At 39.4% G+C, this 25,576-nt stretch overlaps 1 protein-coding gene across 3 annotated transcripts in view; it reads left to right on the forward strand.

The window, feature by feature from the left end:
* Positions 1–25,576, forward strand: part of nectin1b (nectin cell adhesion molecule 1b) — a 97,128-nt gene that overhangs the window by 61,325 nt on the left and 10,227 nt on the right. For all 3 annotated transcript variants that reach the window (XM_027132603.2, XM_027132602.2, XM_027132604.2), the window contains exons 6-7: positions 21,603–21,750; positions 25,399–25,489. In XM_027132603.2, the coding sequence (XP_026988404.2) occupies positions 21,603–21,750; positions 25,399–25,489 (239 nt within the window). The remainder of the gene's footprint in view (positions 1–21,602; positions 21,751–25,398; positions 25,490–25,576) is intronic.

Below are 25,576 nucleotides of genomic sequence, written 5' to 3' on the forward strand. Positions count from 1 at the left end.
TGGAAAGGTTTCAAGGCCATTTCTCACCAAGAACAACTCTATCATTTAGTAATCATCTGAACCTTCACTAGACCTTGTTTATCCATAGCAGATTTCACTGTTCTTTTTGTGTTTTTATGTACCTCTTGTCTTATCATACCAGCTGTTAAAGACATATATAATTATCTAAAATAAGACTAAATGTTTTAGAACATGCTTCATTTTCCTCTGAATCAAAGTGGTGTAACTGTATTTACTGGATGAGGTGAGGATCAGTCTAACTTAAAAAGTGAATTTATTGTGGATTCCTAAGAAAAAACTGTTCTGTGGCTTATGACACAGTAAATTTAAATGATTTTCTTAAATTTAAGGATGCATAGAAATTTCAGTGATCAAAAATAGGCAAAAACAGAACATTTCACATTATATGTGTTTTTTTTATTTTTTTTATCATTGTTCATGCAAAGTATCGAGGGGTTCACCAAATGAGAATATCCTGATTAATATTTCAGAATACAGCAAAAAAAAGAGGTAAGTCGAAACTGGTACACCAATACCATCTGTACCTAGATTTTTCAAGAAAATGAGCAACAGTTAAAGAAGAATCCAGGTTCTTTTTCACATTACAAATGCTAGATGCTGAGGAAGAAAAACAGTCCACCTGTAATGGCTGCAGGTAAGGGGATCACTTTAGTTTACTCACTTTCCTGAGCATGAATAACAGAGCATGTCCTGTGCGGTGCAATAAGATGTCTGGTGACCGAGAATGGAAGTGCGGGTGTGATTTGGGAGATGGAGTCCAGTGTTGCCATGTTTGTATGCAGGGATGTGTGATGGGAAATAGAGACCTGAGTTTGGTTAGGCATAAATGCGCTGCCCCAACACCAAAGGGAAGGGCTCAGGATCTGCATATTCTCTGTCGTTTGTGTGGAACAACCTGTTCATAAAGTTGTGAACTGGTTGTTCACTTCTGGGGATAAGGCTGTTTTAGCAGAATATTGGATTGAAGGGGCGATCTGCCAGTTTCTCTTGATTAAATGCAAAATTTAATAAAAATGAGCTGAAAATTTTCACACCTTTTTGACTTTTCTGAAGTCCCCACTGTACTGGACTGACCCATCAGCCCTGGGAATTAAAACTGTCAGCCTGTTAACTCCTCAATTGCCAATATCAAGTATGGACATGCGTTACTCCTTAACTTTTTTTTTGTGTTTGTGCAAACAGTCGGATCAGCTGCATACCAAGACCCCTTGGGGTGTCTAAAGGTAATATTCTATGAAGTTAGTGTGACCAGGGAGAGGCTAGAACATGCCAAAAAAAATCCTTCAGAGGGGTGTGGTCAACCTCCATAAGCTGGGATGGTTAGAGCTTGTCTCTACAGGGGAGTGGATGAAACTGCAGACTTTAAATTTATCTCCAGTCCCAGCTCCTTCATCTTAGGAACAACCATTGTCAATGCCATGTAGATTACCTCTATCTATGGTTTTAGGAGATTGAGGTATAAAACTTGTCTTATCCCACTTCTATCCATTAGTCTGACCTTTGCGAGTACACACCTTACACCGTGCATATTTTTTCAACAGGCCATATCCACAAACATTCTGCTTAATAATAATGTCAATACTATGCTTTTGCCCCTCAAATTTAATAGTAATGTCCACTAAGAGGTATTCATGAATATCCCTGTACACACATTTCACCTTCACCCTAGGTGCTCACCAAAAGCCTCACAGTCAACCAAACTTTGGTGAATTGAAATCTGATTACATCCTGAATCCAACAAAGTCTGGTATGAACCTCCTGTTGCATGTCAGAGATCTAAAGTGGTGTCTCCACCACATGGCACTGATCCTGGAAGAGAGAGAGAGAAGCGAGAGAGTAGGGCATGCCTGGCACCAGATACACAGTCAAATGGTTCTTCGACAGCTGGATTGCCTCTCCTAACTATGCTTTCCACTGTCCACTCTAGCAGTCAAGAAATCAACTGCTCCAGTGCCACAAGGTTGGCAACTACATCAATGCCATGTACCTTTGCCAGCAGCCACCTCTGTTGATGCTGCTGTTCTGGGGTGCAGACAGATAATCTGTGTACTAGAAAACTTTTAGGCAGTGAGCTGGGATTCCCCTGATAAAAGCAGCATTAGGCAGATGCCCGCTCTAGTTCTGGCGAAACCCATGCGTCAGCTGCAAATTCTAAAAGATCTACAAACACTTCTGCATCATTGCATGGCTCCATCTTGCATCTTCCCCCTTGGTGGAACAGGCTCCAGAGCAGCTGCCTGTTTTCTGCCTGGGCTTGGAAGAAGGCCTGGAAGTGGTGATCCTGTCTGTTTGCAACTACAGGAGCATTTGGTGTTGGGTGAGGTGGATGCCAGTAAGGGTTATAAGTTCATCTAATATCATGGACTATTCTCTCCTCAATTCCGGGACAACTCTGAATGTTCGGGAGAAGAAGAAATTGGAGGCAGGCTTTCAAATACAAAAGAAATTTATTTTTTAATATTTTATGGACGGGGGCACGGTGGCTTAGTGGTTAGCATGTTCGCCTCACACCTCCAGGGTTGGGGGTTCGATTCCTGCCTCCGCCTTGTGTGTGTGGAGTTTGCATGTTCTCCCCGAGCCTCGGGGGTTTCCTCCGGGTACTCCGGTTTCCTCCCCCGGTCCAAAGACATGCATGGTAGGTTGATTGGCATCTCTGGAAAATTGTCCGTAGTGTGTGAGTGAATGAGAGAGTTTGTGTGCCCTGTGATGGGTTGGCACTCCATCCAGGGTGTATCCTGCCTCGATGCCCATGACCCGAGAAGTTCGGATAAGCGGTAGAAAATGAATGAATGAGTGAATGAATATTTTATGGATCTAGTATGCAAGTTAATGATTTTGAAGAAGAAATTAATGAAAATGGCCAAAAAATATTCTAAACGCTGATCTGATACAGAAATATTGTCATCTACAATGTTTGATATAAAAGTTGTCAGATCTTTCTCATTTTTAGTGATCTGTTATGAGGTGCATGTGTGATGGTTATACCAGTGTGAAATTTTTTCTTTCAATTATTTTTTCTAAGTGGAGCTACATTATCTAAAGTGTAGTGTCAGTATTTAGTCACTTGATTAAACTGAGTGAATAAGTGCATATATTATAAACAAGACACATTTTAAACGAGAGAAGATAATGCTCTTAAATAGCTTCAGGCTGTGAAAAGTAACTATATTTTCTATACACAAATGTTAGTATTAGAACAAGAGTATGACCACCATTATGAGTGGGCCCTACTGCATTCTGATTAGCCCCTACTTAATATAGGCTGGACATGGCATTCAAGCTTTTTTACAGAAGTAACTAGGTTTGAGATGAAATCTGCAAAGTAACAGAAGAATTCAGAATATGGTTCTTAGGATCTGTAAATAATAAATAACTGAATTGTTACAGGATCCAGTCAGAATGGCAGGTAGGCAGATTACTAACCCTGTTAAAACAGAAAGAAAGATGAGAAAATCACGTCTGCACTTTACCAAGTTCCCGAGCTACAGTATAATTGGAGCTGGCACAGATTTGCTCATTTACCCAGGATCTCCCAAAATTCTTTGAGAAGCAAATAACTTCCAAATAAAATCCTACACAGTGACAATACAAAATCTTACTTTTGTACAACAAAATTAGATACAATTAAATAAATATTAAATCACTGCCAAAGTAATTAAGAAAAAGAAATGCACAACACAATACACAATTATGTAACACCTTTTGTGGGTGACAGAATCATCTCAGTGGACTTTTTTTGTGGCTACATATGTTGGTATCAGAGGTGGAAAGAGTAATAAATTATTCTACCCAAGTACAAATAGTTAATTGAATTATATTTTACTTAAGTACAAGTAAAGTTACCGGTCTAAAAATCTACTCAAGCAAAAGTAAAAAGTAACTCATTTAAAATTTACAATTTAAAGTGAGGGTTGAGTGACTGGGGGATTCTAATGTAGTTCAAAAAATAAATAAATCTCAAACTGGTTGTTTTTACATAAAATTATAAATTTAAATTTTTAAACATGCAACTTTTAACAAATTTCATGCTGGAATAGGTATGGAATTTGGAGCCAAGGATGAAAATGTATTTTGTCAATTTCACAGAAGTATGAAAAGAGAAAGAAATAAGCAGAGTAACATGAAACTGCTTTTCATTAGTGTCATACTTAAATTATAGCTTTTTAAAAAATTATTACATTTTAATTGTTTACAAACTTTTCTGATAGCGTTCTTGCCCTTCTACTGTATGATCCATATGATTCTATCCACAGCCGAGTTCAACATAGTCTGATTTAGCCCGATGAGCTGGAGCTTGTATTTATCTTTAACAATTTCTTCTGCCATGTATGACCGACCGGACGTTGCTTGACATTTCCCAAAGGCTGCACATGATAGCCGCTTGTATGTATCATTGTTCTTTTCTTCCATGGCAGCATCTGTTGTGGGGACTAAATGTAACAGGTGGCATGCACACCTTTGATGTGGCAGAAGCTGGTTCTCTAAACCTCTGTCTTGTGCCAGGATGACTAATGTGTCCAGGTAGACAGCTTTTGACTCTTGAGAAGAGGCTTTATCTGATTCTGACTCTGCTTCCTCAGTCTGGCTTTGCTCACCAAATACACTGAATGCTTTGAAGAAGTTTGAGCAAAAAAGCAAGCTCCTGTTATAATTTTCCATTTACAATAAAGAGATGACAAATCACAAATGCAGATTCAGCTCACACAATGAACAAATTTTCCACAGTGACGAATCAAAATGTTTTGATAGGACACTGCATTCTCAACAAAAGTGAGTGATTGGTTATACAGTAACGCCCAATTCTAATGCGACATCATCAGATCTACTCTAAAACATAATTCTTTTCATTAGTTTCATATGACACTAAATCGTGACACTGGTAATATAGGTAGCTTAATTGTGCATTGACAATTTTGCTCTGAGTCCCTGTTAGTTTCCAACCAACATTAGCAATGTCATGCACTGATGCAACGCAACAGTACAACAATTACGTAAACTAAAGATACATAAGTATTATTAACTTGCCTCAACATGGTGGCGCAGGTTTTATGTTGAGCTTTTGTAAGTTGGCAGTTCAGTCATCTTGTGCAAACCCAGCTTACACTTCATAATAAAGCTGTTGCCTTTCTTGCACAAAAGTCAAAGTGGATTTCAGAAGTGCATTTAGTATGATCCAGTTGTATACTAATCAGGTACCTAAAAAACTTCCATTGTTTCTACATTTTTGTTTATGGAACAGACACAGTCTCAATATTGTAAAACCTACACATTTGATCATGTCTTGTTTCCATCTCAGGCAACCAGGCATAAAGCAGAAAACTGTGTATGATTGTGCATTTGACAAATAAAATCTGAATGTGAATTTGCATTTCTCCTTTACAGCATTTCTTAAAATTTGTACATGTGTTCTATTATCATTTGCCTGATTGTGTTGTATAAGGTCAGTACTTATCCAGTATAGAAGGATTTCAAAGTCATTAATATTAAACAATGTGCTTAAGTCATCAATACTCAGGCATTTTTAATCATTCACATCTTTATTGAAAATATCTTATTAAACATTTACGGTGCTGTGGTAAAAGAAAACAATCGGATTTTATAAGTTGTTCATTCTCCTTTGGCAGCAATAACCTCAACCAAGTCTTTCCTGTAGCTGTCTTTCCACAGCATCTCTATAGGGTTCAGGTATGAGCTCTGACTGGAGGACTCTAAAATGTAGATTTATTAATCCATTTCTGTTGTGGGTGTTTTTCAATGTTTGGGATCATTGATCTGCTTCATCACCCAACTTCTAATGACCTCCAGATGCCACACAGTCACCTTTATTATCTGTTAGAATATCTTGTTAAACTTGGGATTTAATTTTTCCTTCCATGATGGCAAGTTTTAAAGGCCCTGAAACAGCATTGCAACCCAAGATCAGGATGCTCCCTCCACCATAATCGACTGTTAGGATGATGTTTTCATGTTGATATGTGGTGCCCTTTTTACATCAGACATAGTGGTGTATTGTTTCGAAAATGCATCAGTCATTAGCAGATACCTATTGTGAATAGCACACTCAAAATATTTTAGTGCTCAATGTAGCTACCACACCTCCAATTTTATTTCATTAGCTGGATGCCAGGTGTGCCAATTTCCAACTTTAATTATTCAAGTTAAAAAATTTTATTTGTCACATACATAAACATACACGATATAACATTGTCACAACCAGGAAGGAGGGAGACAGGCCCGTACGCAGGATAGCTTCAAATGAATGGGGTGTACTTAACAATAAAGACAAAACAGTAAAAAAGTCCATAAATAAAACAATACAAAGGACGAGGAAATAATAAGGTAACAGAGACGACACTTAACTAGACATTCAACATTCAGTGATTCTAATCAGTTATCTCAGTTAAATACACATGACAATAATTGACAATAATGAACAGGTGTGTGGAGACAGGGAGGAGCGAACGAAGGCGGGGCAGATATGTGACACGGAACAACAACAACAACTGCACATGGCCAAAAGTCCGGGCTGATTCCTGACAGACATGTAGTCTGACAGACATGTAGACAAACACGAAATGTGTTTTATGACTGTTCCTTGTAGTGAGAAGAAAGGGTACAATCAAAGGATAAATAAAGAGAGAAAATTAACAATAAACAGCTCTATGAATCGTAAAAATTAGGATAAATACAAAAAGTAAGTATAAAAACAGACCTGTACAATGTGCAATGAATGGGATGGAATGCGAATAAGTATGTTATATATCATTTAGATGTGTTATATACATGTTAATGTGCAAAGTATGTAAAGTGACCAGTGCAAAGAGAGTTCCAAAGTGATGTGTGCAGTGTGCAATGTATGGTGTGCAAAAAGGGCCATCTGAGGTAGTAGTGTCATGTGTGAGTATGAGTCCATAGAGACCTGGTTCTAGGTGTACTATTGGTTGAGGGTTCGGATGGCCTGTGGAAAGAAGCTTCTCCTCATTCTCTTTCTGAACTGTAACAGAGGTCCTTCAGGATCTATCTGGCTTTAGTCCAGCACTGTTTGCTGTAGATAGACTCCAGGTCAGGGAGATCAGTGCGGATTGTACCTTCGGTTGACAGGACAATGACAGATCTTGCGAGATGCTGGTACCGTAAACTGTTCACTTTTTCCACTGGGGTCCCTTTGATTGTTAGCAGATGGTATTTTCTCTCCTGCTTCATGCTGAAGTCCACTATGGGCTCCTTCATTTTGGCATTGAGAAGGAGATTTTTTGTCTGGCACCATGTCTCCTGGCTCCTAATCTCCTGTAGGTAGGCCATCTCATGAGAGATTGAGAGATGATGCCCACCACAGCAGTGTTGTCAGCAAACTTGAAGATGTTGTTGGAGCTGATAGTGGCCACACAGTCATGAGTGTACAATGAGTACAGCAGGGGGCTCAATACACAACCTTGGGGGCTCCAGTGATGAGAATGAGGGGGGGTGAGACATGTTTTCCCACCCAAACTGCTTTTGGTCTGTCAGGAAGTTGGATATCCATTGACACAGAGACGGGTTGAGTCCCAGTCCTTCCAATTTTGAGGTGAGTGTGGATGGAATTATAATTTTTATTTTTATAAACTGTAGTCTATAAACAACATTTTCACATAATCCCCATTTCTGCTGTCCAGGTGGTTCAAGGCAGTGAGGAGAAGGTATGCGATGGCTTCCTCGGTGGAGCAGTTGGGACGGTATGCAAACTGAAGGGAGTCTAGTGTGTCAGGCAGTAAAGAGGTGATAAAGTCTCTCTAGTCTTTTTTTGACTAGTCTTTCAAAGCATTTCATCACGACAGAGGTCAGGACTACAGGATGATAGTCATTTAGGCAGACAGAAATGATGATGGGACTGTTTGAAGCATGTAGGGATTACAGACTACTGCAGGGAGAGTTTGAATATCTCGGTGAACACTCCGGTGCTGGCTGGTCAGTGCAGGCCTTCAGGACCCAGCCTGTGATGCCATCTGGTCCTGCTGCCTTCCTGGTGGTCACTCTCCTGAACGCCTTCTTCACGTCATGGTCTGAAATTGTGAATGCGTCTGCCTCTACGGCTCTCTCAGCATGTGCGCTGTTAGTGCTGTTAGCACCATTAGCACCATTAGCTGTAGCCTCAAAATGAGCATAGAAGGTGTTCAGCTCATCTGCCAGAGAAGTGTGCGCATTCACTGCTCTGGAGGATGGTGCTTTGTAGTCCGTGATTGTTCTCAGTACCACAGGCTCCCCGTATTGGAACTGTGACTCCAGTTTCTTCCTGTAGCACCGCGATTTAATTACCTTTTTTTAAGTCAGTTGTCTAAGGTTTTACATAAGGATCTAGATAAGGTTTTTTTTCAACCTATACTAAACCTATACTAAAAAAATTTAATAATATATTCAACATGCACAAGAAGAATACAGTTTTACTTGGGTTTGTGTTATGACCCCCATGTATTGTATGTAAGTTTCGTATGGGTAATCTCATGTTCTTAACCTTTCAAAAACATGCAAGTAGGTCAAATTCAATTACATTTTTTGTATTTTGTATAGCGATTATTTATAAACATGGTAAGCGTCCATAAGCTTCCACTAAAGACATTTTGAGACAATGTCAATTGACAATTGACCATGCTTACCATGTTTACAAATAATTGCACCAAGTTGTAGCATATATAGGAAGAAAAACAATGGTCCTAAAATAGAACATTGTGGAACACTGAATGAGTAGTCACCATGTGAATTTATGAACAGATAACAATCAGTCAAATAAGATCTGAGCCAGGAAAGGGCTGTCCCATTAACACCAACAATATTTTCTAGTCTGTCAAGTAAAGTAGCAAGCCAATGGTGTCAAAAGCTGCACTAAGATCAAGTAACACATGCAAGGAGAGACAACCATGATCAGAGGCCAGTCAACTTTAATTTTGTGTTAAGTGCTGTCTCTGTGCTATGATGAGGCTTAAATCCTGACTGATACATTTCATGAATGTCATAGCTGCTGTGCTACAACCTTTTCTAGGATCTTGGAGATAAAGGGGAGGTTTGATATTGGCCTTGCTGTCTTGGGTTGAGGTGGGGTTTTTAAGTCATAAAAGAGGTTTAATAGCCACTAGATTAATTTCAACCCATAGCCAGTGCTAAAGGAAGAATTTATTATTTATAGGTTTGGCAGCTACTTATGTCAGTATATAGAACTTTGCACGAGTTGAACATATGTCTAGATTTTTTTTTCGATTACTTTTTTTACAACTCTTCCTTCCTGTTATTGTACTGTGCAAAAGTTTCAGGCAGGTGTGAAAAAATGCTGTAAACAAAGAATGCTTTCAGAAATATAAATAATGAGTATTTATTTCTGTCAATTTACAAAAATGCAAAGTGAGCAAACAAAAGAAAAATCTAAATCAAATCAATATTTGGTGTTACTACCATTTGCCTTCAAACCAGCACAAATTTTTATAGGTACACTTGCACAAAGTCAGGGATTTTGTAGGATTATAGTCATGTGTATGATCAACCAATTATACCAAACAGGTGTTAATGATCATCAAGGTCACACATAGGTTGAAACTCAGTCATGATCTGAAACAGAAACAGCTGTGTACAGTAGGAGGCTTAAAACTGGGTGAGGAACAGCCAAACCAAGGTGAGGTTGTGAAAGACAGTTTGATGTCATGGCAAATTGAGCACAGCAACAAGACACAATGTACTGTAGTTATACTGCATCAACAAGGTCTCTCCCAGACAAAGATTTCAAAACAGACTGGGGTTTCAAGACGTGCTGTTCAAGCCCTTTTGAAGAAGCGCAAAGAAACGGGCAACATTGAGGATCGTAGACGCAGTGGTTGGCCAAGGAAACTTAGTGCAGCAGATGAAAGACACATCAAGCTTATTACCCTTCGAAATCGGAAGATGTCCAGCAGCTCAGAACTGGCAGAAACCAATGGTACCCAGGTACACCCATCTACTGTCTGGAGAAGTCTGGTCAGAAGTGCTCTTCATGGAAGACTTGCAGCCAAAAAGCCATACCTCAGACGTGGGAACAAGGCCAAGCGACTCAAGTATGCGCGAAAACATAGGAACTGGGGTGCAGAAAAATGGCTGCAGGTGCTCTGGACTGATGAGTCAAAGTTTGAAATATTTGGCTGTAACAGAAGGCAGTTTGTTCATCAAAGGGCTGGAGAGCGATACAATAATGAGTGTCTGCAGCAACAGTGAAGCAGGTGTTCTTTGGTGGAGGTTCCTTGAACATTTGGGGCTGCACTTCTGCAAATGGAGTTGGAGATTTGGTGAGGATTAATGGTGTTATCAATGCTGAGAAATACAGGCAGATACTTATCCATCATGCAATACCATCATGGAGGCGTATAATTGGCCCCAAAAGTATTCTGGAGCAGGACAACAAGCCCAAACATACAGCTAAAGTCATTAAGAACTATCTTCAGCGTAAAGAAGAACATGAAGTACTGGAAATGATGGCATGGCCCCCACAGAGCCCTGATCTCCACATCATCGAGTGTGTCTAGGATTACATGAAGAGACAGAAGGATGTGAGAGCCTATATCCATTGTAGTTAGTTCTCCAAGATGTTTGGAACAACCTACCAGCCGAGTTCCTTCAAAAACTGTGTGCAACCTAGAAGAATTGCTGCTGTTTTGAAGGCAAAGGGTGGTCACACCCAATATTGATTTGATTTAGATTTCTCTTTTGTTCATTCACTGCATTTTGTTCATTTATGAAAATAAATGTTTAACATTTCTATTTTTGAAAGCATTCTTTGTTTACAGCATTTTTTCACACCCGCCTGAAACTTTTGCACAGTACTGTAGGTGTGGCTGATGTATAAAACTATAACCGGTTGGACAAGATTCAATTAGTGCAACAAACTATTTGGTTTAATTCATGTGTCTGTTAAACATAGAGGACTAAACTTCTGATCAGTAATCATTTCATTATGAAAATGTATGCATTAATTGCATAACTCTTAGCTGTAGATCAAAGGTGCTGGCTAAGCATTCACTCTGATCTAATTTAAAGTGTTTACAGTTTTTTTAGCTCGGGAAACAGATACAGTCCCTATATTGGGAACCCTGGGTGATAACTTATTGCAGATTAGCCTGATTGTCTGCTCCCTGGCCTTGGCTCAGGATTGCTAACATTTAACTAAGTCTGTTCTTAAACTAGGAGCTATACTGCAAGAAATAAGGATGGACATTGTCCTGTCCTAACAGACCAGCCTTAACCTCAAAAATGCTCCAATTACCTATGAAGCCCATGTTGTTTTCGGAGCACCCCTTGGACAACCAGCAGTTCAGCAATCATAACCTGCTGTAAGCTACATAGCCATGTCGCATTGAAGAATGTGTACAGGACATTAGACACTGGATGCGTACTACCTTCGTCCTTCTTAACTTAGACAAGACATTTTGCTAAGAAATATGATGTCACTACATTAAACAGAAACACTAGTTCATGCTTTTTTATTTCTAGGTTGGATTGTTGTAATGGTTTATTGTCTGGATGTTCCTAGCTCCAGATCCTAAACAGAAGATATGGTCACATCTCTCCTATCTTATCCACATTGCACTGGCAATAAATTTTGTATTGATTTGAAAATACATACAGCATACAGACCACTCGTCAGACGGTCTAAACCAGTTCTGAAGCAGGTGAAAACCTGGCCAGCAGGAGAAACTTCTGCTCTTCAGGACTGCTTTGAGTGCACTAACTAGAACATCTTCAGGGAGGCTGCAACCAACCAGGACTCCATCAACTTGGAGGAGTACACGGCATCAGTCACCAGCTACATCGGCAAGTGCATTCATGACGTTACCGTTTCCAAGACCACCATACACTCCAACCAGAAGCCGTGGATGACTGCTAAAGTGTGTACGCTGCTAAAGACTAGAGACCTAGCCTTCAGAACAGGGGACAGGGTGGCCCTAAGAACAACAACTTCCAGGACAGCTGAGACACCCGGCGCATGTGGCAGGGCATACAGGTGATCACGAGCTACAAGACAGCTTCACTTGCCTGTGATAGAAATGCCTCCCTCCCAGATGCGCTGAACGACTTCTAAGCTCGGTTTGAGGTGCAGAACAATGTAATGACAAGGAAGACCATCCCTCCCCCTGAAGACCAGGTACTCTGTCTATCCACAGCCGACGAGAGGAGAACTCTATGCAGAGTTAACCCACGGAAGGATGCTGGACCAGACAACATTCCTGGCAGAGTGCTCAGGGAATGCGCAGAACAGCTAGCGGATGTCTTTACTGACATCTTCAACATTTCCCTGAGCAGCACTGTTGTTCCTACATGCCTCAAGGAAACCACCTGTACCAAAGATATCTACAGTGTCCTGCCTCAAGGACTATCATCCCATCGCACTCACACCCGTCATTATGAAGTGCTTCGAGAAGCTTGTCATAAGGCACATCAAGACCCAGTTACCACCCTCACTGGACCCCCTACAGTTCAAACCTATCGTCCAAACCGCTCCAAGGACGATGCATTTGCCACGGCCCTTCATTTATCACTCACCCACCGGGACAATAAAGACATGTACGTACGAATGCTGTTCATAGACTTTAGTTCAGCATTCAATACTATCATCCCTGAGCCTGATGGGACTGAACACCTCCCTCTGCAACTGGATACTGCACATCCTGACCGGGAGACCTCAGTCAGTCCGGATTGGGAACAGCATTTCCAACACCACCACACTGAACACTGGAGCTCCTCAAGGCTGCATGCTCAGTCCACTGCTGTTCACTCTGCTGACTCATGACTGTGCAGAAATGCACAGATCGAACCATATTATCAATTTTGCAGATGACATGACCGTGGTGGGTCTCATCAGCAAGAACGATGAGACAGCATACAGAGAGGATGTGCAACAGCTAACTGCCTGGTGTAGAGCCAACAATCTTTCTCTGAATGCTGAAACCAAAGAGATGGTTGTTGACTTCCGGAAAGCACAGGGCAATCACTCTCCGCTGAACATCGATGGATCATTTGTAGAGATCGTCTTGGTGTTCATCTAGTGGAGAACTTCACCTGGTCACTCCACACAAGTTGATTGACCAGGTGAAGTTCTCAGCTAGACATCCCCCCACCCCTCCACTGACTACTTTTTACCATTGAGGGACCATTGGGAGCATTCTGAGCAGCTACATCACTGAATGGTTTGGGAACTGCACCATCTCGGATCGCAAGACCCTGCAGTGGGTAGTGAGGACAGCTGAGAAAATCATTGGAGTCTCTCTTCCCTCTGTACACTGTACAAATTGTGAATAAAAACAGAATACAATGATGTGGAAGTTTCAAAAGTCAATATATTATTCAAAATACAACATAGATGACATATAAAATGTGTAAACTGAGAAAATGTATCATTTTAAGGGAAAAATACGTTTTTAACTTTAACTTTTTAACTTTAATTTTTAATTTCATCGTATCAACACATCTCAAAAAAGTTGGGACAAGGCCATGTTTACCACTGTGTGGCATCCCCTCTTCTTTTTATAACAGTCTGCACACGTCTGGGGACTGAGGAGACAAGTTGCTCAAGTTTAGGAATAGGAATGTTGTCCCATTCTTGTCTAATACAGGCTTCTAGTTGCTCAACTGACTTAGGTCCCAACATTTTTGGAATGTGTACCTGTCTCAACATTTTTGGAATGTGTAGCTCTCATGAAATCCAAAATGAGCCAATATTTGGCATGACATTTCAACATGTCTCACTTTCAACATTTGATATGTTATCTATATTCTATTGTGAATAAAATATAAGTTTATGAGATTCGTAAATAATTGCATTCCTTTTTTATTCACAATTTGTAGAGTGTCCCAATTTTTTTGGAATCGGGTTTGTATATCATTGATCTGTTTACATGCTATTTGTTTTCACACATTTTTGCCATTTGCACATTCTGTCTGAAATTTCAGTTGACTGATTGCTGTTTTGCACAACCCTTCACAATATCTCAGGTAACTGCTGCTATAACACTGTGTTCATTCCAGTATTTCTGCACACGTAATATTGTATGAACAAACAGTATTTACACTGGTCAGTGCTGTTTCTGTCTATTGTCTCTTGTGTAATGTCTTTGTGTATTGTGTTGTCATTTTTTGTTTGCACTGTCATTTGTCCTGCATTGTCTTGTCTGTCTTGTTTGTTTTGTCCTGCACTGTTTACACCAGGTTGCACAGTTGCACTTTATGTGGCTAGGACTACTTATAAGTCCTTAGCTCTTTCTTTGTTTTATGCAGCACCATGGTCCTGGAGAAACGTCTCATTTCACTGTGTATGGCAACAGCTATATATGGTTGAAATGACTATAAAAAGCTTCTTGACTTGAGTTGACTTGACTTGAAATCTATTACTGACCTATAAAGCAGGTCTCGTGCCATATGGAAAAAAACCCCCTAAAAACATAACTTAACTGTGGTTTATCACACCTGAGTTCAATTTCTCTAGTCGCTGATTACTGCCACACCTGTTCGCAATCAAGAAATCACTTAAATAAGCCCTGACTGACAAAGTGATGTAGACCAAATGATCCTCAAAAGCTATACATCATGCCGAGATCCAAAGAAATTCAGGAGCAAATGAGAAAGAAAGTAATTGGGATCTATCAGTCTTGAAAAGGTTATAAAGCCATCTCTAAAGTTTTGGGACTCCAACGAACCACAGTGAAAGCCATTATTCACAAATGGCGAAAACATTGAACAGTGGGGAACCTTACCAGGAGTTGCGGCCGACCAAAATAACCCCAAGAGCGCAGCGAATGAGTCATCCACGATGTCACAAAAGGCCCCACAAAAACATCCAAAGAACTGCCTCACTTGCCTCAGTTAAGGTCAGTGTTCATGACTCCACCATAAGAAAGATACTGGGAAAAAATGGCCTGCATGGCAGAGTTCCAAGATGAAAACTGCTACTGAGCAAAAAGAACATAAAGGATCATCTCAGATTTGCTAGAAAACATCTTGATGATCCACAAGACTTTTGGGAAAATACTCTGCGGACTGACGAGACAAAAGCTGAACTTTTTGGAAGGTGTGTTCCATTACATCTGGCATAAATGTAACAGTGCATTTCAGAAAAAAAAACATCATGAAGTCTATAAACAGCATTCATACATAAGCTTCTTTATTGTTCAGTTGGGTGAGGGCCAGATGGAGGTTTGTAGCAATGTCGCGTCCATGGACCGGTTTGGATGATACACAAACTGTAGGGGGTCCAGTGAGAGTGGTAAGCTGTGTTTTGATGTGCCTCATGACGAGCCTCTCAAAGCACTTTATCACGATGGGTGTTAGTATAATGGGATGATAGTCGCTAATGAAGACACAGTGAATACATACACTAGCTGTTCTGTGCATTCGTTGAGCACTCTGTGCAGACTTCTGTGGGTTACCTCTACATAGAGTTATCCTCACATCAGCCATGGTTAGACAGAGTACTTAGTCCTTGGAAGGAGAGATATTCATTTTTGCTACATTGTTACCATACCTCAAACCAAGTGTAAAAGTTGTTCAGCGCATCTTAGAGAGAGGTGTCACTGTCACAGAAAGGTGAAGTAGTCTTGTAGTTTGTGATCGCCTGGATGCCCTAACACATATGCCAAATACTGCCACTGTCCAGAAAGTGGCTGTGGATTCTCTGGAAATGTACTTTGCATCACTGATGTCTTGAGACAGTTTGGCCCTTGCTTTTCTTAAAGCCATCTTGTCCCCTACTCTGAAGGCTAAGTCTCTTATTTTCAGCAGAGCACACAACTCAAGTCATTCAAGGCTTCTTGTTGGAGTGTGTGGTGATAAACTTGCCGTCACTTCATCAGTGAACTTGGCGGTGTAGATGGTCACTCATGCTGTGTACTCCTCCAAATTAATGGAATTGCCATTGGTTACAGTCTCCGTGAACATGTTCCAGTCAGTGCAGTCAAAACAGTCCTGAAGAGCAGAGGTGACTCCAGCTGGCTGGTTTTACCATGCTTCAGAACCGGTTTAGACCGTCTGACGAGTGGTCTGTATGCTGGAATTAGCATTACAAAGATGTGTTCTAAGTAGCCAAGGTGGGGGCAGGGTGCCACATAGTACAGTACACCCCAGGGATGTTTGTGAAAATGTGATCCAGCCTGTTCGCCCCTCTCACTGTCCACATGCTGAAAGACTTTAGGTAGCACTGATGTGAGATTTGCATGATTGAAATCTCCAGCAACAATAAACAGTCCATCGGGGTGAGCATTTTGCAGATTGCCAATAACCCCATATAATTCACATAGAGCCTTCTTAACATTAGCACTGGGGGAATGTACACTCTGACAATGAAAACCGTGGTGAATTTCCTTGGTAAATGAAATGGTTTGAATCTAACCCTCACAAGCTCCACTTATGATGAGCAGTAACTAAAAACAAGGACATGCACCATTCCATGTTGATCTAAACACACACCACCTCTGCAAGCCTTAGCACACAGAGTTGCATTTCTTTTGCAGCGAAGCAAGGTGATCTTGTAAAGCTTCATGGGGCATCTGGAAATCTGTCGCTGATCCACGTCTCTGAGATAACACAGAAGTCTATAAACTCTTGCTATGTGGTCTACTCGAGTTGAGCTTGGTCCAATTTATTGTCCAGGGAGCAAACATTTGAAAGTAGGATGGACGGGAGAGCTGGCAGGCTAGGGTTTGTTTTTAGCCTAGCACGGACACCCACTCGCTTGCTGGGCTTCCACTTCCTCAAGCACCTCAAGGCCCGTGCTTTACAGTAAGGCAAGGTCATGAAGCTTCTCCAGCACATCACCCCGCGGGCCCGTTGTTGCATGATTACTGTACTGTAATGACATCTGCCGGTCGTATACAGTTGAAACCAGATATTTACATACACTTCAGAAAAAAACACAAAAACTTTTATTTCTTTACTGTCATACATTAAACCAGAGTAAACTTTTTCTGTTTTAAATCAATAAATATTAACATGTTTTTTGCATTTGTTAAATGTAGAATCGAGGTGTGGGCCAAAATTCCAGCAAACTATTGTAGAAAGCTTCTGGAAGGATACCCAAAACGTTTGGCCCAAGTGAAACAGTTTCGGGCAATTCCACCAAATACTAAGGATGTGTATGTATACTTCTGACTTTGATGAAAGTGATAATAAAAATACATAAAAATTCTCCCTCACTCGATTCTGACATTTAACAAATGCAAAAAATATGTTAATATTTATTGATTTAAATCTTTAGTTTACTCTAGTTTACTTTAGTTTACTCTGATTTAATGTATGATAGTAAAGAAATAAAGTTTTTGTGTTTTTTTCTGAAGTGTAAATATCTGGTTTCAACTGTACATGAACACCACTGTCTCTGGTGTCCATGGACTTTGAAAAGTCAGGCTAAACACATGAATAGCACCATTTTGGATCTGCAGTGGCCACTGCATGCTGCTGCTGTGCCATCATCTTGGAATCAGAATCGTGTGTATGTATTAAGATAAAATCATTGAAAACTGAAAGTAAAAAAAGCAAAATAAAGTGCCTGTTTGAATTTTCTCAAACCTGCATCCCCTCTCCTCATTTCTGACCCAAGCTGTTAAAGTGTTATGGGGTAATTAAAGATTCTCTTTTTTATTTGTTGTGTATTATTTGACTGCCAGTGTAATACAGAATGTTCTTCCCAACTTCCAGCACTATTGATTCGGGCAGTAGGTCATGATTATGAGTAGCCAGATTGGCAACTCTCCTGTACATATGGCCCATTTAGTGTTATACAAGTTAGTCCCACCCCACCATCTTATCAATTCTTTTCTTGGTTATTAAGATGTGGTGATGCATATTTTAGTTTAATTCCTTTCAACAATATATACAAGGGCACTTCACCCTTACAAATCTTTCATTGTTCTACAACAACAACAGCAACAATAATAATGATGATAGATACTATTCAGAGAATTATGAAAGTGATGTGTAAATAGGGCAGAGTTAGAGTTTTTTTTTTTTAGCAATTGTATGCCATGTTAATATTTATATTTCGGGCTGTAAGTATACACAAAAACTATGCAATATTTTTAAATATTTTAAAAAACCTAAATATGATACTATTAATATGAAATATTAGTTTGAAATTATATGAAATATGAATATGAAATTAGTGTTCTCCAAAAACATCCACACCATTTTTTTTATTGTAGCACTGTAGAAGACAGGGTCTTAATAAGAATCCATGGCTATCTTGGAACTTGGAACACACATGCACACTTTCTCTCACACATGTGCACACACATGCTCATGTAAATACATATTGTAGTATACAATCCCCAGGAAAACTTTATACATTCTACCTTGTCTGGTATATTGGTGGAGCAAGCAAATAAAAAGGGAAGGTTTGGGACTTTTTTGGGGTTTTGTGTCCTCTATGTCTTCTGTGCTTATTTCTGTGTTTAGTTGCTTTTTTGAAATGAACATTACTGCTTCCGAAAAATGTAAGAGTTAATGATACACCTACATCTGGCTCAGGTAAATAAATAAAAATAGAAAAGAATATTTACGCAGGAATAAAGATGTAATATCACGACCTGCTACACCCCCTCTAAACCGGCAGAGGGTGCCCTCGCCCGAGTTTTGACCCACTTCCTCGGCGAGATTGTTTCTGGCTCCCATGGACATTTAAGCAGCATGCACAGTTAAGCATCATGACTGTTTTTTTCGACTATGATTTCTTGCTTTGACCGTTTTTTTATCTTAGTTAGTGTGTTGATATTGTTGTTATTGTTGCCTGTTTTTTTTATTGTGCCTTTGGATTAGAATTTGGATTTGTTGTCTGTGATTTTTTTTTTTCATTAAATCTGCACATATTTCCTACACAATCTGCTTCTTGGGCTTCATTACAAGAGGCTTATTTTGAAAATTATAATGATAATTTTCACCATTCAATCATTGGGATCACAGTAATCCCAAACAACGAGGAAGTACATCAAATCTCAACAGGACATAAGTGAAGCAGATCAATGATCAATCAGCTTAACATTCAAACCCAAGCCATGGGCTTTCTTTCTTACTTTACTTACTTTTGTTTGTGAATGTAATTATCATTAAGCTTATTAGGAGAATATGATGCAAGATGAAAATTACCATTCACATAGTAGATTTGGATTGTTATATTTAGATTAATATGTGAACAGTTATCTTTGGATCTCAAATAAATTCACTGTGCAATTGTGACTTGATCAAATGATCTTTATTATTTAAGAAGTACAAGTTTTTCTGCCAATCGGAAGACACTTCCCCCCACATCACTAACATTTACAACATTTTGCAGATGCCCTTATACAGATCGACGTACAAAATTACTTTTAAGTCTCTATCAATGAATACGTTAATCCTGGTTCACTAGGTTACAGACTTAGGATACAATCAACCTAAAAGTGTGTTCAAGGCTTTTCAAACAGGGAAAATATGAGATAGATAAAGTGTTTCAGGAAAATGAAGGTTCACTCGTCTTTTGAAGTTGACCAATGACACAGCTGTTCGGATATTGAGGGGAAGTTCATTTCACCACCTCGGTGCCAGAACAGAAGAGTTACACTGAGAGATGGTAGGACCAGACAAGCTAGGACAGTAGAGTGGAGAGAGCATGACAGATAGTAAGAACTTTGAGGTAAGAGAGTGCTGCTCCATTTTTGGCTTTGTAGGCAAGCTTCAGTGCTTTGAATCTGATGCATCCATCTACAGGAAGCCTGTGGAGAGAGCGTTGCAGTGGGGTGGTATGTAAAACCTTTGGAAGGTTGAAAACAATTCGGTCAGCTGTATATTGGATAATTTGCAGAGAACGAACTTTGTTCATAGGTAGACCTGCCAGCAGTGAGTTGCAGTACTCTATCGAAATGACAAGAGACTGAACAAGCACCTGAGCAGCCTGTGTGGATGAAAATGGCCGAACCCTTCAGATGTTGTAAAATACACTTCTGCTAAAATACAGTTTACTTAACAAGGTTTCACACTTCAGGATCAGATGATAAAACTGACATTGATCTTAATTTCTCACTCTGTTTGTTGCTGACAGATGGTAGTTGAAAAGTGAACTATATACTGTACAGTGCATCTAGAAATTATTCACACCGCTTCACTTGTGAATTCTTTCCAGATGCACTGTACATTGTGTAAACTGAGCACTGCACCAGACAGCAAGACACTATTTCACTGCAAGCAAAGTCAGATTGAAGCACTACCTAGTAAAGCATTTATTCAAAGGTAGTAAAGGTAAATGTCTAGATTTAATACGACCAATTGTATCTTTCTGACAAATGTACTCTTAAGCTTACCAACAAATGTGTTGTTTTGCTGTAACCTGCCTAAGAAAACGTGCATTTGAATACAATTCTATCACAGCAGTATCTTTGTTCTGCACATTCATTCTTTTCTATTCTCTTCATTTCACCACAGTTAGCACTCTTTGTCTACAGTATACAGTTATAGAACAATATCAGACACTAGAATACCAATATCTACTTCTACCCAAAAGAAATTGGGTTCCCTTCAGTGTCAGGTTTCTCTCAAGGTTGCTTCTTTTCTCCAGAAGTTTTCTTGCACCTGTGAATATTGCCTTACTCGTTAGGGAGTCTAACTAAATCTAAATCTAAATATCTAAATCTAAATCTAAATCTATATACACATTTCTGTAAAGCTGCTTTATTACAATGTCTATTGCTAGAAGCACTATACAAACAAAAGTTCATTGATTAAAAAAAGTTCACTATTATGTTGGTACGATTGTGGGAAATTATGTTTCTACTATTCATTTCTTTCTTTCTTTCTTTATTTTTTTTAATCTGTTTATTTATCCCTACTGTTATTGTCCTCTGTTGATCATTTTGCTTGGATTTTCCTTATTTGCTTTAAATAACGGCAGCAGCTAAATGAATAAATGTAAATGTATTGTTATTTTTTTTTCATTTACATGTTTTAAAGCAGATTTCAAATTAAGGTCACAATGTAACTAAATATAAGGTGTAATTCAGCAAGTGGTTTTCTTGATAAGTTACTTGTGTTTGCCATTATGGTCATCAGAATTGAGTGGCAATACATACTTTTGAGGCTGATTGATATATTGGAGAGTCAAAGATGTGTGACATTAATGAAGAACAAATGGAGAGGTGTGGCCTTTTTGTGAAACCAGTGTTTGTATTATATTGTTCTCAAAATGTCGCCTGGGCATTTCTTGACTACCAGTCATTTCTAGTTTTCCATTATAAAACATATACAAAAATATTTTTTTCCAAATTTTGTGGCATGGGATATGGCTGTAATAGCAACAGATGCATGTTAGTTGATGATTCTGTGATGTACTCCACAGTGGCATGAAACAAATATCTGCATATTCCAACAACTTGGTAAAATCCCAATAGATCATTGTTGGAGTGGACTGGGATTCTTGAACCATGTGAAATATGTGTAGTGTAATTTAAATGTACTATACCCCATGGTTTCAGATATGATTTCACAAGAACATGGAATCTATTTATGTAGTCTAAAATATATGTAGTTTTAAAATATATTCCTTGCCCTCCTCCCTTTACTCCCTCTCTCTCTTTCTGCAGAAAAGCCACTGGCTCAGGGTCCACCAGGAGGTATTCTTGGCATTCTGGGAATAGTGGTTGTGTTTGGTTTGATTGTAGGTGTCATGGCCACCATCTTCATGGTGTATAAGCGTGGACAGAAAACCAGCAGTGAGACTGACAATGCTTTGTAAGTATGGAAGAACAAATGTAAAACAACAAAACAACTTGGAAAGAGTGACAATGGGTAAAAAGATAGGAAAAATTGGACTAAAATTGGACTAGAATTGTTACCTCATTATGAACACACCCCATTAAAATAAAAAAAAAAGCTCCTGATGGAACAAAGGTGCAAAATAGATAGATTTTTCCGTGGTGCCCAAACATTTGCATACAATTTAATGACATTATTTGTTCATAAATATGTGCATGTTTTAGACAATTAATTCTTTATGCATTCATGACTCATTCCTGTGCAAAGTTATGAAATGCAACAATAAAAACTATTTTTGGCAACTATATAGTAGTCTGCAACCTTGGATTTGGTGAACTCAATAGAACAGGAAAAGTCGAATGGAGTAGTATATTTGTATATCTGTCTATTAATAGCTGTCTGTAATAGCGTCTGTATACAGATTGCGTTATGTTTATTCAATTAAATATTATGTGTATAGCACTTTTAATATTGGACAGCTTTCCATAATGTAAGAGAGTCAAAATAGAAGCCATCCTTATTTGTGTGATACCAAAGCATGTGATTATAAATTATTATAAACATTGAAGAGTGTTAATTATCATAAACACCAGAGAGTGTGATTATAATAATCATATTGTCCTTTTTATAGTCATATACAGTCAATTGAGTTCCTGAACATCTGAGTTAATTATAGATTCAACTCACCTGTGCTGAATCCTTCAATTGAATCGGAATCCAACTGGAGCTGGTGCATCTCTAGCACTAGATTTGCTAAACCTGCGCAAATTTGTGTAAAATCCCTGGACCTCACACCTACCAGCACCCCTACAGTTCCATTGTTCTCCTGTTTTTGTTGTGCAAATGCCCCCATCACCTGTGAGGCCTGGCTCATTTGCATTTGTTCACTCAGAGTAGCTCAGATCCAAGGCAGGCCAAACTTCTGTCCGTGATGGAAACCTTCACGGCCTATCTATACAAAATAGTCTGTTTAATTTATATAAAAAAGAATTGTGTGCTAAGGTTTGTCATTGCCATAGTACATATCATATTTATATAACCCTTGTGCAGACCTGGGATCTATTTGACTCATCTGGAAAGTTTAATGTGTCATAACTTGGGTTTCCTTCCACGTATTTACCAGGATTGTTCCAAATTATGAACTTTGCAAGTTTGTCTATTTTCGTTGAACTATGTGCTCGTAAAATAAATACATTCCTCCTCAAGTCCTCCCGGGTCAAATTGTCCCGGCCACATTTAGTGGGGCAATAGGTCACACTTTTGCCCTTTTCAGCGCAATGAACATACATACAGACACAAAAATGCACACATAAAATGTCCACTAACACATGCACCCAAAACACACACTCACACACCACACACACACACACACACACACACACACACACACACACACACACACACACACACACACAAATTGGGCATTGCATTTCATTATGCCTTTGCCTTTTTTGTCTGTATGTATGTTCATTGCGCTGAAAAGGGCAAAAGTGTGACCTATTGCCCCACTAAATGTGGCCGGGTCAAATTGACCCGGGAGGACAAGATTAATTTTACTTGCAAAGTTCATAATTTGGAACAATCCTGGTAAATTTCAGGCAAATATGTGGAAGGAAACCCAAGTTATGACACATTAAACTTTCCAGATGAGTAAAATAGACCCCAGGTTATATAAATATGATATGTACTATGACAATGACAAACCTTAACACACAATTTTTTATATAAATTAAACAGACTATTTTGTATAGATAGGCTGTGAAGGCAGAGACAGACAGAGGTTTGGCCTGCCTTGGATCTGAGCTAATCTGATGCCCCTTTTCCACCGAGGCAGTTCGAGTGCTGGTTCAGAGCCAGAGCCCAATTTAGAACCAGTTCTTTCTGTTTCGACCGCCAAAGCACCGGCTCCAAACCAGGAAAAGTGGTTCTTAAGTAGCACCATAACGTTGCTGGTCTAGACTTAAGAACCGCTTGTGTCAGGAGCTGGGGGCGGAGCTACTGTTAGCGCATTTGATAATGCACCTTAAGTACACTAATGTTTAATACATTTTTACTTTACCACGATATACATTATCAGCACACATGATAGTACGTAGCTACATGCTAAGGCTAATTTTTTTTCTGTGTTAACGATAAAATAACGTTATGTACTTTATCGATTGCAACCTCCATTTATACGGATTACACGGAGCTACACGTTTTATTCGCCGCGTTAACAGTATGCCATGAGCCATGAGCATTAACAGTAAAGCAACATCCGCCATTGTTGTTGTGTTTGTGTTTGCCGCTGCTGCGCTAACGTTGCTGGGACATGTGAGACATATGCAGTGACGTCACACTCGGCGCTGTGATGGCTCTCTAGCCGGTGGAAAGGCAAACCGGTTCTTAGAAGGTTCGCCAGTGGAACCAACTTTGAACCAGCACTAGCGCTAGCTCTGAACCAGCACCCGGTTCTTTCCGGTGGAAAAGAGGCATGAGTGAACAAATGCAAATGAGCCAGGCCTCACAGGTGATGGGGGCGTTTGCACAACAAAAGCAGGGCTGAAGAACTGTGAAAATCTCAACTGGGGGAATCACACCTCGGGACCCGTACCAGAAAATACAAAATCCAGTAAATCTAGTGCTAGATGCCTCAGGATCCTCACAGGGCTGGCCTCTTCTCTTCAAATGTCCAAAATCTTTATGAAGCAGAACACACCTGGAATTAGCACAATCTCTATATGCCTCGGAATGGGCAGAAAAAGAGTGGAGAGAAATTGGCATAGCTGATGTTCATAATATTAGAAAGCACTAGATGTTAATGTGCATTAGGTCAGATGTACTGGAGCAGAAGGTTATATGATGTATTATGATTTATTGTATATTTAACCTGGGAGAGTGTGTCTGAGCCCTGAGCACTGTCAGGAAGGCTATTCCAAAGTTTGGGAGCTCAATAAGAAAACACTCTCCCACCTTTAACTTCTAAACAGGTAGCTATGGATGATAAAATTGGGATTATTTGATTTACTTGGCCTGGTAAGAAATCTGGAGGCTTCATTTTGGACTAACTGTAGTCCAAATGTTATTTAAGATGAAGGACAGCCACCTAGTAATGCATTACAATATTCTTTTTTGGAAGTCATGAATGCATGAACTAGCTTTTCTGCATCATACACAGACAAGATGTTTTTTAGTTTGGCAAAATTTCAAAGGTGAAGAAGGCTGTTTTTGTAATATGGGCGATATGATTTTCAAAAGACAATCTGCTATCTAATATAACACCCAGGTCTTTCACTGTGGAGCTAGTAGTGACAGTACATCCCTGTGTACTGGTTTTTGGACCAATAAATATCTGTATCTATTTCAACAATGTTCTGTGATGCAACAAGGACATTGGTTTGCATAATTATAATTGAACATTTGCATGAACAGAAAATGTAAACTCTAGAAAGATATACTGGTCATATGATATGATATTATGATGATAGCTTTTAAAATCTTTTGAAAATGAAATCTATGATTACTACTGAAAAATTAAAGGGATATTCAAGCATGATTCATCTGTATTTCTGTTTCCAGGTTGAGGCCAGGAGAAGTATGAAAGTGGGTATACTGTAACTCTGCTTACTCTTCTCTCTTAAATAGAACAGAGATGCCACATGTGCACAAACCTGTCCCTCCACCGCCAAAGAAGAAAAGTGATATGAAAGGAGGTCTGATATCTGAGGACATACAGGTAGGACGGCTTTATGTGTTGCACCCACAATGCAGAACATTGTTGACACACATCCATAGATCTGCCATAACATTAAAATTCTGACAG

This window comes from Tachysurus fulvidraco, chromosome 13 (genome assembly GCF_022655615.1).
Source record: "Tachysurus fulvidraco isolate hzauxx_2018 chromosome 13, HZAU_PFXX_2.0, whole genome shotgun sequence".
NCBI classification, from domain to species: domain Eukaryota; kingdom Metazoa; phylum Chordata; class Actinopteri; order Siluriformes; family Bagridae; genus Tachysurus; species Tachysurus fulvidraco.